The sequence below is a fragment of the Rhipicephalus microplus genome, unplaced genomic scaffold (assembly GCF_043290135.1).
Source record: "Rhipicephalus microplus isolate Deutch F79 unplaced genomic scaffold, USDA_Rmic scaffold_23, whole genome shotgun sequence".
Taxonomy (NCBI): Eukaryota; Metazoa; Arthropoda; class Arachnida; order Ixodida; family Ixodidae; genus Rhipicephalus; species Rhipicephalus microplus.
Window position 1 is genome coordinate 3891532 of NW_027464596.1, and position 15030 is coordinate 3906561.

Consider the following 15030-nt stretch of genomic DNA (forward strand, 5'->3'; position numbering starts at 1 on the left):
TAATAAATGCCTTTGTTTCCTACTCTCTTCATACCGCAGGCTTGCATTAGTTTTGTGAGTGTGTCATATACAGGCAGCGCAAGATATGTGCATAAGCTGTTCGAAGATGTACATGATACGCACGCATTCAGTAGATATAAGAGGCACACGCTCAATAAAGCTGCCTTTCCCACCAACGACCACCCGGCGTATTATGTGATTGATTCATGGTGGCGGAAGTGCCGTGCATGTAACGCCGCACACGAGGGCGCCAATGGTGAGATTAGCAGTCGGGATGGAAACTGTTCGACCGCTCGATGCAGTTCACGTGATAGAAAACCTATGGCAAGAGCTGGCCACTGTTCAAGCACAATTGGAGCAATTATTGACAACTATCGAGCCTTCCAGACAACCACGACAAGAATAGGTTCTTCTCGTGCTGCTTACAGCTGCACGGGAAGAACCTATCGAGAAAATAAATACTACTTTGTTTTTTCAGAACGCTAAAACAACATTGATTACGCTACGGTAGTAAGAAAGTTTGTCTGTTATTGTAAGATTCAGAGAAACAAGACGTACGAATGCTGCTTGCTCAGGAAACAAATACAAGAGCCAGGCGAACCTTTTGACCGCTACATGTGAAACCCCTAAGCAAAATATGGTCTGTAGTACTTTGAAGATCTCTATGACTCCGTGGTCAGATTGTTTTTGGAACTCAAAGTAAGAAAGTTCAAGAAAAACTGCTAAGGAGCATAAATTTCACGCTACAGAAAGAAAAACAGACTTTCGAGGTAGCAGAAGCAGTAGCAGCGCAACAAAAAAGATGGCTACGGGATCAAGTGGCCCAATGCAGTACTTTTCCGCACCAGGAAGACAGCACTAATAAGCGGGACAAGGAAACAGCAAAGCCGGGACGCTACCACACTACGTGTGACCCATATGTGCGCAAACACACGCTCAAAGAAAGTGTCCTACAATCGTGCGTACTAGTCACGATTGCCAGCAGAAGAATCACGTCGCTGTTTTTTTTTTTTTTTTTTGCAAAGGCAAAGTAGGAACTAAAGTCAATGAGCTCACTGGCGATGAAGAATGCTTTGATGTGCTCTCCTTAGAAAGCTAAGTAGGCGGCCGCCATCAACGCCACCTAGAAAATTGATTCAGGCCTGCTCACTACTCCGGGCATGGCCTCTGACGTCACTGAGTTTTGACACTCGTCTCCTGGCGAGTACACGTGTTCATGCATGCTCTCGCAGTTCGAAATAGCAGGATTGCTAAGCCTGTCTGGAGTCTTTTGGCGACTGCATGAAAATGCATCTTTGAAGTGCTGCGGGGTGATGCGAAGTGCTTTGTTCGCTGAATTTTCACCTAGCGTACGCCTGCAAGCTGTCGCTATTGGGCAGGGCCCAGCTGCCACCAATATTGGCAATGTACCGAAGGCTGCTGTCTTTTCATTAGCGTTCTCTCCGTGGTTCGAAGGTGTGTGTTTGTCTATACTACTTGATTTTGAGTTGTTTTTTTAACACACTACTTTTAGCACGTTTAGTTGTTTCTGTAAAATTGTGTCGTGTACGCTTCTGAACTGGTAACGCAAGCCTTGACCTCGGACACTTTTAGCTGAGCGGTGCTGGCACTCACCCCCTAGATAACGTAATCCACACAAGATAGTGCTAGCAACTTCATAGCTTTCGCGTTTTTGACGAGCGCATTTGTCGAGGCGCGGTCTGCTTGGCTGAAAACGACGGGGAAATAAAATAGACACAGCTTCAAGTACCGCTCAACCAGCCGGGTTTTGGATTTTGCTTATCGTACCACAAACACATCAAAGTAAATCAATAATCGCCGTGTGGCAATGTATTTTCAGAACAGGTGGTATTCCTTCAGGATCGATAAACATTTCGAAATTTACACATAGCAGCTTGGTCTTAATGCAATTACTCCGGTTCCTTTGTTTAAACCAGGGAAGGAAGGCTACCGCGTGGTGTTGTCCATCTGTTATGTACAGTACGTAGTATTTATTAACCGCTGCTTTGATCATTTCCTGGCAATATTATAAATATGCATTATGACCCAATTTTGTGATCTTTTAAATATGTGCAGCCGCTCCTCAGCTGAATTAGAATATCTGTGTATACACATCAAGTCGAAATACTTCAGGACACCAAACACACCAATCCACGAACATGCACAACAGAAAAAACGCACTCACTCCGCAGAGAAAACTGCATAAGCTTAGCAAATAGACACTCTGCGTGCATCTTCTGAATTGACTATATATATATATATAGTGAAGGTATAGGATATGGCACAACGGGAGCGTTGTCAACAAGGATAAATATATTTATTTCCCAACAGTTTCGGGAGGGGACCTCCCTTCATCAGGGGATGAGTTATGTTGGGAAATAAATATATTTATCCTTGTTGACAACGCTCCCGTTGTGCCATATCCCATACCTTCACGAAGACTAACTGGCCCATTGAATTATTACTCCCACTATATATATATATATATATATATATATATATATATATATATATTGTCAAGACGAAGAAAGACGCTGGGGCTGGGGCGCGTGGGCAGCTAAGAGAAGGTAGAGGAAAAAGAAGTCAGAATAAGAACAGCTGGCCCAGGATCGGGTGTTGTCTCTTGTTCTCTGTCTCGCTTATTACAATGGCGCAGTCGACGAAGAAGAAGTCTTACGTCCCGGCTTCGTCATCCAGGACAGCTGCGATAAGTGCCGCTTGAGGACGGCGTCAAGGCCTCCTCGGCAGCCGTCAGCGCAAGCCGACAAGTGAACCCTCTGCGGGAAGCCACCGGTACGTGTCTTCGTGGTTCGTCGGCAGTGCGGGCTTTTAAATCCAGGAACGCCGTTCACGCTTCTTTGGCGATGGAGTCAACAACCTGACCGCCACTTCAGCTGCCCATCGGACCATCAGTGGACGGTGTCCATGCCTCCTCTGTGGTACCAGGGCATCAACCAATGGACACTATGCTACCACTTCGCGGCCGTAATACGCACGGGCTCCTGTCCTTTGGGAATGCTGTTCAAGCTTCCCACGGCCCGCATTCCCTGTCCGGAACTCTTCCAACACATGAGCCTCCAAGAAACGCTGTTCATGCTTCCTTGGACGTGCGTGTCACCACCGTGAGTACTACTAGAACCACGTACTTCACGCATGCGAACCAAAGCGGTTAAGAAGCCTCGTGCGACAGTGCCGTGGAGCTGCGGCGTACCATCGCACTGCTCCGCGCCGAGACTAACGAACTGACAGCGTTGATCGCCGAGCGAGCTCCTACAATTTTGCCAGCATTGCGTGATATTAACGCAGTGTTGGATGTAGCTGCCTCATACGACCTTGAGGCAAGCAAACCGGAGCAACGCAGGGAGATTCGGTCCTCTCTGATCGAGCTCTCACACCAGCTCGACTGCTTCGCGTCGGTGATCTCTGCGTTGCCACCTGCCATCTCACAATCACCAGCCGTCTGCGAACTACCTGAATTCCACGGGATCCGGAACGACGCCGACAGCTGGGTGGCAACCGTCAACGCGATAGCAATGCGCGAGGCCTGGAAAGAAAATCAGAAATGGTGTGTGGCTATAGACCGTCTTCGGGAAAGTGCAGCGACGTGGCACCGGTATGAAGGTTAGAAGCAACAGTCAAGGGCGGAGTGGAGCTTCAAGCTCATAGCTGCTTTCGGTCCGATTCCCTGTGCCACCTGTCCATGCAACTCCACCTTCTCTCAAGACGGAACTCGGAAAAAGCCTGACCTAGAGGATGCGGTTCGAGCCTCTACCATCCTGTCATCTCTCGGTGACCAAGATGTAGGGAATAATCACGATCGTGTAGCTCTGCCTTGCACAGGCATTTCTGCTGTCATGGAGCAGCGGCCCGATGGTGTGCCTGTGTCCGGTAGGTCTCTCACGGCAAATTTTGCAAAACGCCCTGCGACAGGCCCCAACGAACGGCATCCAGAGTCGTCAGACCATTCGGTAGACGCTGAGGCGCCAGCTCCTATCTTACTGGACATTCTACCGCGTCATCAAACGCCCGTGCCTGTGGATTTCACCATGCTCATCCTTGACCAGACGGAAGCGGGTCTGCACGCTTTAAATGATTCAGTAACTGAACATGAGAGCATTTCCGCCTTGCAAAAAGACGCCTCTCGAGAAATGAAGTATATCGAGGAGTTTCCTGCTGCTGACCCTGACCAAAGTGACCACAGTGCTCCTTCGCAGGCCGTGAACTCTGCATAGGTGTTAGATCCGGGAATACCACCACCAGACCTTCCTCAGGAGATACTGTCCTCGCGCTCGTTGTCGTTTGAGGACATGGAGGCGCTCACATCTATCGTACCAGACACAACTGCACCCCACCAGACCATGATCGTCGGAAACAAAATGCACTCCTTACCGCTTCACAAAGCAGGCCTTTCCGTGGATGCGAACAAGACCAGCCGTAACCTGACACAGCCATGTTTGCAGACGACTCATACATTCATTTTCGAAGATGCACATACGCTCAGCCGTGCAGACACTTGGCTCCCAAGAGATGTTTCCTTTGAGAAAAGCCAGACACCTAGCCAGGCTGAGGCCACTGCCATTGAGAACTTGTTGAGGACCAGCCCTCGTGCTGTTCCCTCCCAGGACACAAAGTCTGCACGCAACAGTTCGCCAGAAGCCACCAGCTGGACAACTTCAGAGAGTTCTGCTGTGGTATTAATGCCCAACCTTGAGCTGCGTCGCAACTCATTTCGAGAAATGGCACAAACGTCCGCATGGCTGCCTCACAGAGCGTCCCGCTACAGTTCAGTCCACCAACGGCGGTGGGACAAACACCAGCATTTCCCGGTTACTCTGCGACCTTGCTGGAACAGTCAGTGCCATCCGCCTGAGCGGTATTCTACGAGTTGTCAGGAAACGTTGTACCATGGACGAGCTCCACCGCAGTGACAAAGCCATTTCCGCCCACCTGAGTACACACTGACAGATCTTCAAGCAGAGGCGCACCGTGGCGTTGACCGACCGGCTCGAGGGAGCCAGTGTCGTCCACCAGAGACTCTTCCCCCAGACCATCACTCCATGTTGCATTGTGGTTCGGGACGACCACCACGATGCAGCCAAGCCCACCCAGCAGAAACTTTGCCGCCAGCTCCGCGTGCGCGCAGTCATGGTCGAGTGTCAAGACGAAGAAAGACGTTGGTGCTGGGGCGCGTGGGCAGCTAAGAGAAGGTAGAAGAAGAAGAAGTCAGAAAAAGAACAGCTGGCCCAGGATCGGGTGTTGTCTCTTGTTCTCTGTCTCGCTCATTACTATATATATATGTTTTATTTATGATTTACCTTACTAATTTTGTCTTTTTGTTGGGCCACAATCTTTACTCTTACGAATATGAATTGGTTGCGTAATCGGTAGCGCCCAATATTTTCTTACGTCCAGATAGAATAATCAAGGCTTACAAATCAATCACCAAAGAATTTAAAGCGCAATACAATCGTTAAACCAGCCCCAATAGCGACACGAAGGGTCGAATGAAGCTGTTGTATACATGTAAAACTCACCACGAACGTTTTATCTTTTCACGAAAGATGATGGCGGTAGTCGCTATACTGCATCCCGTGGCTCGCTCGCTCAATCAAGGTGCGTGACATCATGGTGGCAGTAAGCTCGCCTGATATTGAGGAGCCATTACCTCCACTCGCTTGCTCGCGCGAATGTTGTGAGCGTTACGTATGGATATGCTCGAAAGTCGATACGTAGGTTAACATATTTGAAAGAGTATCGTCACCAAGATGAAGCCACAACCAACGTTAAAACCCCAACTGCTCAGTTCTACGTTCCTACGGCGGCAATTAAATCAAACATGGCGGCACGATAACCACCAATGTGACAATCAACGATCAACGGACACACCGCTATCCTCTAGTTTTTCGTCGTAAGCAAAGGTGAATCAGTTTTAAGACTGCAAGCATGTGAACCTTCAACTTCTTTCATGCTCAGTGCGTTGTGGGGAAAAATACATCGAAATGCTTAGTCGAGCACGCTTGGCACATTTTCAGTGGCACGGCATGCGTGAAGTGCTCTTACCACATGGTACTCCATGACGACGCTATTCTAGTGGTATAACCAGCACGACGGTACCACTAGCCTTGCGAAAACCACTGCATGTACAACTAGACCATAGATATGTAGAGAACGAGGTGGCCTCATTTCGAGGGTGACAGAGCCTACAGATTGGGTAAGTGCTCTGGTGATAGTGCATAAGGAGGATGAAATCTTCGAGTGTGCATGTATAGGAAGAATATTAGCGTCTGCATAAAAAGAGAGCATCATCAAATTCCCACGTGAGAGACATAAAAGAAGAGCTAGCGGGTGCAAAAGTGTTCCCTCTCTTTGATGCTGACTTAGAAGTGTGGCAGCTTAGGCTAGTTGGTATGGCATGGCGATAGTTATAGCGCGAGAACAAAACAACGACACAGAGAAAAGTCTTTTGTGTCCTTTTTGTCTCTGTGTCGTTGTTTTGTTCTCACGCTATAACTATCGTTGATGCTGACGTTTGTTTCCACCAAATACCATAGAATAAAAACCTTAAAAATTTGCCCGTTTGCAATACATTTTCGCCGGTACCACTTATTCCTTGTTCTTAACAGAGGCTATACTGTTCGGAATTTCTTGAGCACCAGACGTTTTCCAAGATGATTTAAATGAAGCGTTTAAGCATCTGCAAGGCGTAAAGGCATGCGTTATAGAGTTCGTCAATGAATGAGCACGATAACGACTCAATTAAATCTATCTCACAAGTAACAAAACGAGCTAGTCTAGCTTTTAACGCAGGAAATAGAAGCCCTAGGTGATGTATTTGCCATGAAGGCATCAGACCAAATGCCAATCAGGTGTAGCGCATGACGCAACTGTCAGATTCACAGGCAAAGCATGTAGTTGAAAGGATGTTGGGCGTCGCAAACTGTTTCGGCAAGTTCTTTCCGTCCTTGGTCCAGAAATATATTCTACTCCGGTGCTTATTAAAGCAACAGGCGATTTGAATGCACGAATAAATGAATGATAAAGAATGACAGATGCTAAGGGATAGCATGGGCTACCAGCCCTTGCTATCTCTAGTTGATTAAAAAAATGGAACCAAAATTTTATGTTATTCGTGGCAAATGAAGTAGCTGCTGCCTCGCTACAGTGCGAGAATAATACTCGAAAGCGTTTGGCATACGTGCCTAACTCAGTCAATGAATCTGAACGAAGGTGGACGAAGATTCATAAGGAAGTAATGAGCATTGTGTATGAATTAATGCGAAATATTATACACCATTTCACATACTGCCGTAAGACTATCGTAGCAACAGACCAGCGTCCACTGATAATGTGTTCTCAGAAAGCAATCAGAGACATACCAGGCTGCAACGCTTCTTTCTTTCGCTTAATTCGATACGGCTTGGAAATTGTGTTTCATCCAGGGAAACATGTCCTGTAAGGACAAATACCTAGAAAACGTTCTAGAAATCCTGGTCAAAACACACCTGTTCTTGGCCAGCTAAAACCATTTAATGAAGAGGTCACATGTGCAAAGTGTGTTAAGAGGGTATAAGTTTGTGATGCCTGCTAGCATGGACAGTGCAGCACTAGCAAAAATTACGTCATCTACCACTAAAGGAAACCATGTATATATGTGAAGCAGTGAGCGCTAAGGTCTACACTCGCGGCAGCGCTGACGCTGCCGCTCATCGCGACGTTGCACAGGAGGGAAAGCTGGGGAAGTGCAAAGCATGCGCAGTGATGAATCAGTACTTTCTACTGGAGTATGAAAATCACTCATATTTGGCTATGACAGACAGTAGACTTCAATTGCATAGAGAGAGCTGCAGTCCACTTTAAGTTAACGTGCACGCTGTAAATTTGTGTTCTTTTGTTGTTCAACAATGCACAGTAGGAATCTTTCATCAGTACTACCTTGGAGGTCAAAGTCCAGTGCCTATATATGAGGCGTTTTTTTTTTCCTTCAAAAGTATCCAATTGCCGAAAGCGAAACTAGGCTTAACTTCTGTGGAACGTGAGGCATGCCTAAGTATCTTCCATTTCTAGAACAGTTATAATAAAAATGGGGCCATTCCTTATTGTAACATGAGCTCAAAAAGGCAGTTTCTAATGAAAGATGAGCCAAGTACTCCAACTGTTTCAATCAAAGTGAGCCACATTCATTAAACCAGCACTGCGCCATTATTTATTTGATTTGCATACACAGATACACAAGGACACAGAAGAAAGAGGGAGAGAGCAAACTGACTACTGCCACCTGGAGGAGCACAACGCCTGCTCACTCCTTCGGGAGGAGGGAAGAAACGGAGCAACGCCGAATAAATTTCAAGGCCGAAAGGCTGCCGCAGTGACGTCAGAGGTTGGGGGCCCAGTTGCCCAACTGAGCATGCTCAGTAAGACTTTTTTTCCACATCTTTTATTCGGCTCAATCTAGCCGCAGCAGCTGCGAGAGCAGGAGCGTTGTTCTCCCAAAACGTAAACGCAACACAGGCTTTCCGCCGCGTTCGCGGCATAACTGGGCCCCCACCCTCTGACGTTACTGCGGCAGCCTTTCGGCCTTGAAATTTAGTCGGCGTTGAACGGAGTAAACAAAAATTAGAGGGAGAAAGAGGAAAGCAGACGAGGAAGAGAAAAAAAAGGCGAAGACTTCAACGAGTATGAGGAAAATATAAATAATGAAAGAAAATGTCTATAAACGGGTGGCCAGGTCCATTTGGTCCATAAATGAGAGGAGAGCTTGGTGGGCCTGGTCGCATAGGGAAGCACAACCGCTCGGAAAGAGGTAGTCGTCTAAGGTTGCACACTTAAATTCTAGGAATTTATATTCTTTAATCAGCAAAGACCGCATAGCAAATGTGGGACAGTGCACTACGAGGTGCTCAAGTGTTTCGTAGGAGCCACGAGCTACGCACAACGGACTGTACACACGCCCTTGACGGTGTAATCGTTCACGCACCAGTACAGAGCCCACTCTTAGTTTAATTGTACAACAGCGCTCGGGAACTACGAGGCAAGCCGCTGCCACGAACACGGGGAGGGAACGATTCATTCGCCACACGCTGGTCTGGGTGCTGCTTTAGGAGGTGTCGGCGTATAAGCAGACGAGCGTTGTCCATCGTACATAGAATTCCCGGACAGTCACAGTCATCATGGTTGCATGACGAAGCAAGGCGATCTGCTTCTTCATTGCCGGCGATAACCACGTGTGAAGGTACCCACTGTGCAGCTAGGCATACCCCACGTGGCACAACATTGTTAATGAATTTTTTGATGCTGCTCAGAATAGGGATGTTGGTCTCTTTGCTGGTGAGTCTGCTAAGGCACCACGAGAGTCAGTGAGGATGACAACCTTCGATGCTGGTAACCCTTTTTGTGCGTCCTTAAGGGCGACATCAATCGTTGCCAGCTCGGCCATAACCGAGGATGAGGGGAGTGGTATTTTAAACAACCGCCTGATATCGGTCGAAGGGAAGAAGAACGCTGCAGATGCACTCAGGCCATCGCTGCGTACAGAACCATTCATAAATACTTTTACATAGTCTTTGAAGTTTTCAAATAAGTATGAATGGGCTAATTGGTATAGTTGCTTAACAGGTTGTTCACCGTTTTTGCGTATTCTTGGAATTGACAGATGGGTAGGGAAAACACAAGGGCTGTGCTCTGTCGATAATGGCAGCTCAAGAGTTTCGCCGGAATCGCCAGTAATGTCATTGAATAAAGCCGCAATTTTACCCATCCGAGAAAATGGCCCCGTAACAGCTTGTTAAAGAGTCCCACCCAAAATGTTTCATTTGTGTCTTAGTTAGTTTGTTATTTGGTTTACGTTCCACAATTAGGTTTTCTAGCACGAGTTGGCGCTCACTGAAGGGCATGATGTTCAATGACAAAACTCGATTGTAAAGAGTAAAAAGGCTGACTTGCGTACTTCTTTTTGCATCTTAGTGATTCTTTTTAATTTCAGCGCAGCATCATCTTGTCCTCTGTTCACACAAACACGATATATTTCAAATAAAGTAGGCATAAAATAAACATATTGGGCGTCTAACTGTTTTTTTAAGAAGAAGAAGAAGTGGTGAGAAACGGCATGACGTAAAACTAGCTCGAACACTTTTCAAGGCCTTCAATAGATGCCAGGAACAAGAAAACACTGATGACAGTCCAGAATGGTTCGCCTTTAGCTAGGAAGGACCACTCGCTATTCAAGTCTAGTAACCACCATTACACTCATGCGTCAAAGCACTGCACCGACGGCAGCACAAGTACGATGTGAATTCTATCGCAAAATATTTCTAAACCGTATATTTGAACCGTTCTATACCTAATTTACGAGCTAGTTCATGCCCAAATGAAAAGTTTCAATCTATATGAGCCAAATAGGAACTTTACTCCCCAATGCTGACGACATTTGGCCATGTATATTTTAGCAACTATATAGATTTGAGGTATTTAAGGAAGAACATACCAGCAAACAGTTGCTTGAGCACGCCCAACCAAATTTTCAGCAGAAAAAATTGTGTTTTTCTCAGTTTCATTTAAAAAGTGCACTTGCCCTTTTAGAAAAACAAAACGCCTCATATGCAGGATGGCCAGAGAGCAGTTGTGCAAAATAAGTACGAGCAGTCGTTTTTCTTTAATCTAGAAACTTCCTAGCCGACGCTGCCTGGATCGCCGTTGCGATGCGAGTGACAAGGGAGCGTTGGAAAGGAAAGCATACATGCGCGATGGGGGTGTAAACGCTCGGAGAGGGATACTCTGCAGCGAGAAAGGCGGAGCGAGCGTAGACAATAGTATAGGTATATACAAGTTCTGAAACTCTCCCCGCAACGCGTTGAAAAGCGCTGTCCCAACGCCTCCAGATAATGTTCGGGCCGTTATCAGTTATCTCTCAGCTTCATCAGGGCCTTTTTAGATGGCGCTACGACGAGCGGGGTCAGCCATCTCGCTCTGGACAACACGCTCGGCAAAAACGTGCATGCTGTTGATTTTGGAACTTTTTGTGGCATGTGCGATCGCGCTGTTGTGAAGCCAGGCTTTTTGTTCGCCGATGTTTATTACTATTCTATCGACGAAGGTGACACCGAATTGCTTAAAGGTTCTCAAAATGGCTAGAACGTGTTTTGTTCCGTTTTTCAGTTGGGCTTCGGATGTGTGTGGGGCGTCGTGCGCCTCTGTTCAAAGTGCCCTCTGATAGTGATTGTCTGACGGTGATTGTTGACATAATTATGGGCATTCGCATCGCAACATCTAACCATAAACAACCACGTTAGTTTAGTATTTTGTAAACTAAATAACTTAGTGGTTCAAATATTCATTTATTTCGTCAATTAACTGCTTTGCTCTTGTGGGCTTTATATGGAACACTTGCGTGTTTCAAATATTTATTTACATCGCATTCACATTGAGCAAGCACAACTATGCTTCAACGATTTTCTGTGTAAATGAAAGCAGTCCTATGTTTGAAATACCTTTATGGTGCAGTAACAGTTCTATTTTAATAGAAGGGTAATAATTATTATTGAGGGCTTATGCGTCGAAACCATGATTTGGTTACGAGGGACGTGATTGGGGAGGGCTCCTGTCTAATTAAGACTATCCCGGGCTGTTTAACATGCACCTTTATCTAAGCACGTTGAAGTTCCTTGCATTTCTTCACCACGGGGAAGTATTTTGATGGAAAAATAGCATGCTGCCTAAGGTTTTTAATTGTGTTTCTTTGCACCGAGCAGTACCATGAACAGATGAAAATACAAGTGCGCGTGAGCGGAACTATCTTTGTCGACGACGTTCTCACTCTCTGCAAATCATTTTTGCGTAAATGAATCTTTAAACCTGATGAAGTTTTACCTTTTAACCTGAAACAACAAATTTTCTTCATGCTTTAAAGGGGCCCTCTGACACTTTTTACGACTTCATAGTTTTACGTGTTTTTTCTAGCTTGTTGTGTACACTGGTGGTTTAGGAGATAAGTGCCGCAAGAACGGAAGCGATGGGGCCACGTAAAGCAAAGTTAAGCAGTGCAGAGATATCAAAATACAATGAAATGGATGTTTACCTTCAACTCGATTTTGGCAAGCTCACCTTACCGTATTTCCCTCGCCCTCTGACGTCGAAAGACTGCCCAATGAAATCAACTGAAATCCCTACCGTACAGGAAGCTAGCATGACATATTGCCTTTGCGTCCAGCGTAATAAGTACGCCGTTGCAATGGTAACAAACAATGTGGTACTTGAAGAGGGAACGACGCGTGTGAAACAGGCAAGCTCGCGAACGCTTGTATAATGTTTTGTAGCTTTACTGATCTTTCTTTTTGCAGTGACATATATATGTCATCGCTCTCCTATTTTTTTCCTTTTAGATTCTTCAAATCACGGCGCCCGGAGCGTCGCCGGCGCGTTTCCTCCAGGACATGGCATTCGGCGCATTCTTTGACCAGCTTTGCAGTTTTCAAGGTGGAAAAGTTGGATAGCTTTCTTCTCTGTCGCTTTGAGTGAGAAATAATGCTAATGAAAAATAATTTCAATAGTAATCCCTATTTTGATGCAATGCCGTGATCACATTTAACGTTACATTTATCCAATCATACGGCGGCAACCTACAGACGTCATTTCCGCTCACAGTAGTTCTGGCGAGTGCCACAACGAGTTATTCAGTCATCACCAATGTTTTCAAGCGTTAGAGTGCCCCTTTAAGTGTTACTGACACCGCTTGAAACGAAAGTTTGGAGAGGCAGATGAATTTAAATGCACCAGCACCACTCTCTGGGCACGTTGGCCACGGCGCTGTCTGACGGCTCGCAGGACAGCGTGCCCGCGAGACCAAACATTATCTGGCCGCTCAGGCACGCTCAGTATCAACACCTGATTATTCTTACATCATTGTGTAGACTAGCAGGCACTGCTTACGACAGCATTGCGAGGCGTGAGGAGGTGAGCGTAAAACAGGAGGGGAAGGGGCGCGCAGGCGCAATGGGGTTCCAAACGCCGCCGTTAAGGAAGCCTAGTAGAGAGGGTGGAGCGAGCGTATCCCCGATGGAGGTGTAAAAGTCACAGGGAGAGATGCCTAGAGGACAGAACAGGGGAGCGTAGGAGAGAAGAGAGAGGGGGGTGCATGCGCAGTAAGGGTGATCACCCTGCACACAGGATTGGGCTCGAACATAAGATACTTCGCATATACAGAATGCACCAAGAGTGTCTAAGTACCACGAAGTGTAAGTCCAGGCCGCGTGATCGCTGTTTCTGGCCTGAAATGAGTCGAGTCATCAATACTTCAGTTTGCAGTTGCAGAAAACTTACCTACAGACAACCCCATGCACTCACTGCGTCGGCTGTAGGCAGCTTTATTTTCAATGGTTAACCATTGTGGAGGCGCCGGAGGCCTGAGAAAGCATGGTACTGAGTAGGTGTCTTGTTTGTCTGGCGTTAAGTGTTCATAGAGACTTTGTAAACATCCTCTGTGACGCCTTTTCTACCCGTAACATTTTGGTTAAGAGTGCGGGTTCTCCCAGCTTTCACCTTCACAATGGTTCTCCGTAGCGGACGCTCCTTGGCTGCCTCTGCTATGTCTGGTCAAGACGAATACGAGGATGCATCAAAAACGTCCCCAATGGTGCCTCCACCCGCCAGGCCTGTCGGGTCGCAGCACCGCCTCTAATCGCACCATCGTCCTGACACAACCACGCAACTCGGGCACCTTTTCCGGCACTGACAACAAAGATGTCGAGGATTGGCTTCAGCTCAATGAACGGGTGAGCGCACTGTACAGCTGGGACCCGACGCTCATGAGCCAACGCTCTAACACCTCTGTCTGAATTCGTGGACCGCCAACTTCCTTCCGGTGAACCGTATTGCTAATAAACCTCCCGAAATGCCACCGTACTTGGCAACGAAATGAGTCTGCAGCACAAATCATCGGATCAATTTTAAAAGATATTATTCGCAAGATCTGACTACCGTTTTTGTGCGCCTTCACTCACTCAAGTCTCCAAATTAGAAGGTGTTTTGAACGAAGTAGTTTTTTATTGTAACTTCCAGCAAATTTTTGTCTCTTTTGCACATATGTACCGACATTAACATTGTTTGTTCGAGTCTCACACAATAGACATGGTAACAGCCCAAGCTAAAATAGTTAATTCCCTGCGAGTTGTAATGAAGAAATTTTTACTACACTCTGAAAAATGCTTCAAAGCATATGGTTACTCGCGTGTCATTGAAAGCAATGGCTAATGAGTCCTCTGGCAATAACTACTCGCCTAATATCTCATCTATCTGTGTAATTGATTACCTTACTATATTGTTATCATTCCTTGCAAGCAACCTTTCATTAAAGCACGCACACACAATGAGACAGCGCATGACAACAGGAATGTGCAGTGTATGGGACGCTTACCGGAGTCCAAGTTTTCGTTCGCATTCTTCAATGCTTTCGGCGCACGCTGTCCCCGTTGCTTGCAGCACTTTGCAGAGTGCAGGCGATTGCAGTTTTACTTACAATGCGCCTTTTCGCCTCGCTGCACGCTCTCTCCACAGTGTGTAATTGATACCTCTTTTCTTTGCACTCTGAAACTCCCTCCACCCAACAATTGGGAGTGGGAAGACGCTTAGAGTATCCCGTTTCATCGCGGGGACCATTCTCTCTCCGTCTCTCACGCCGACGACAACACAAAGCGCGAGCGGTATTCTTTCTCTAAAATCGTCGCGCGCGAGATACGTGGTAACGAATCCAAGCGGTTCCTCTCCTCCAAGCGACGATCTCAGACTTCGCGTTTGAAAAGAAAGAATGAAGGCTGCTTATCGTGGCCACGGCATGAGAGCACTTGCGTGTCCAGCACGCTTGGCTCAACTCTTCTCAGGAGTGGATTGATCCGGTTTGAACGCAGCAATAATATGACGAGATATCTTGTGACTCTTTCGAAATGTTATGCTCTGGAGCAGTTATCAGTAGTAGCCACTCACTTGTGCCCGAGACGGGCAGTCCCCGTTTTGCGTGCTTGTATAGGATGAATAGAGTGAAAA

The 15030-nt window shown here is 46.7% G+C and overlaps 2 protein-coding genes across 5 annotated transcripts in view; one reads left to right on the top strand and one right to left on the bottom strand.

The window, feature by feature from the left end:
* The window catches only part of LOC119168719 (uncharacterized), a 46591-nt gene extending 31938 nt beyond the window's left edge, over positions 1-14653 (bottom strand). The window contains exon 1 of the mRNA XM_037420134.2: positions 14405-14653. Coding sequence (XP_037276031.2) covers positions 14405-14428 — 24 coding nt within the window. The 5' untranslated portion in view covers positions 14429-14653. The remainder of the gene's footprint in view (positions 1-14404) is intronic.
* The window catches only part of LOC142786393 (neprilysin-1-like), a 557390-nt gene that overhangs the window by 326553 nt on the left and 215807 nt on the right, over positions 1-15030 (top strand). For 3 of the 4 annotated variants that reach the window (XM_075884067.1, XM_075884068.1, XM_075884069.1), the window contains 2 exons: positions 12375-12468; positions 13552-13763. In XM_075884067.1, the coding sequence (XP_075740182.1) occupies positions 12375-12468; positions 13552-13763 (306 nt within the window). Of the gene's footprint in view, positions 1-12374; positions 12477-13551; positions 13764-15030 lie in introns of all 4 variants that reach the window. The other variant, XM_075884070.1, reaches the window with a different exon arrangement.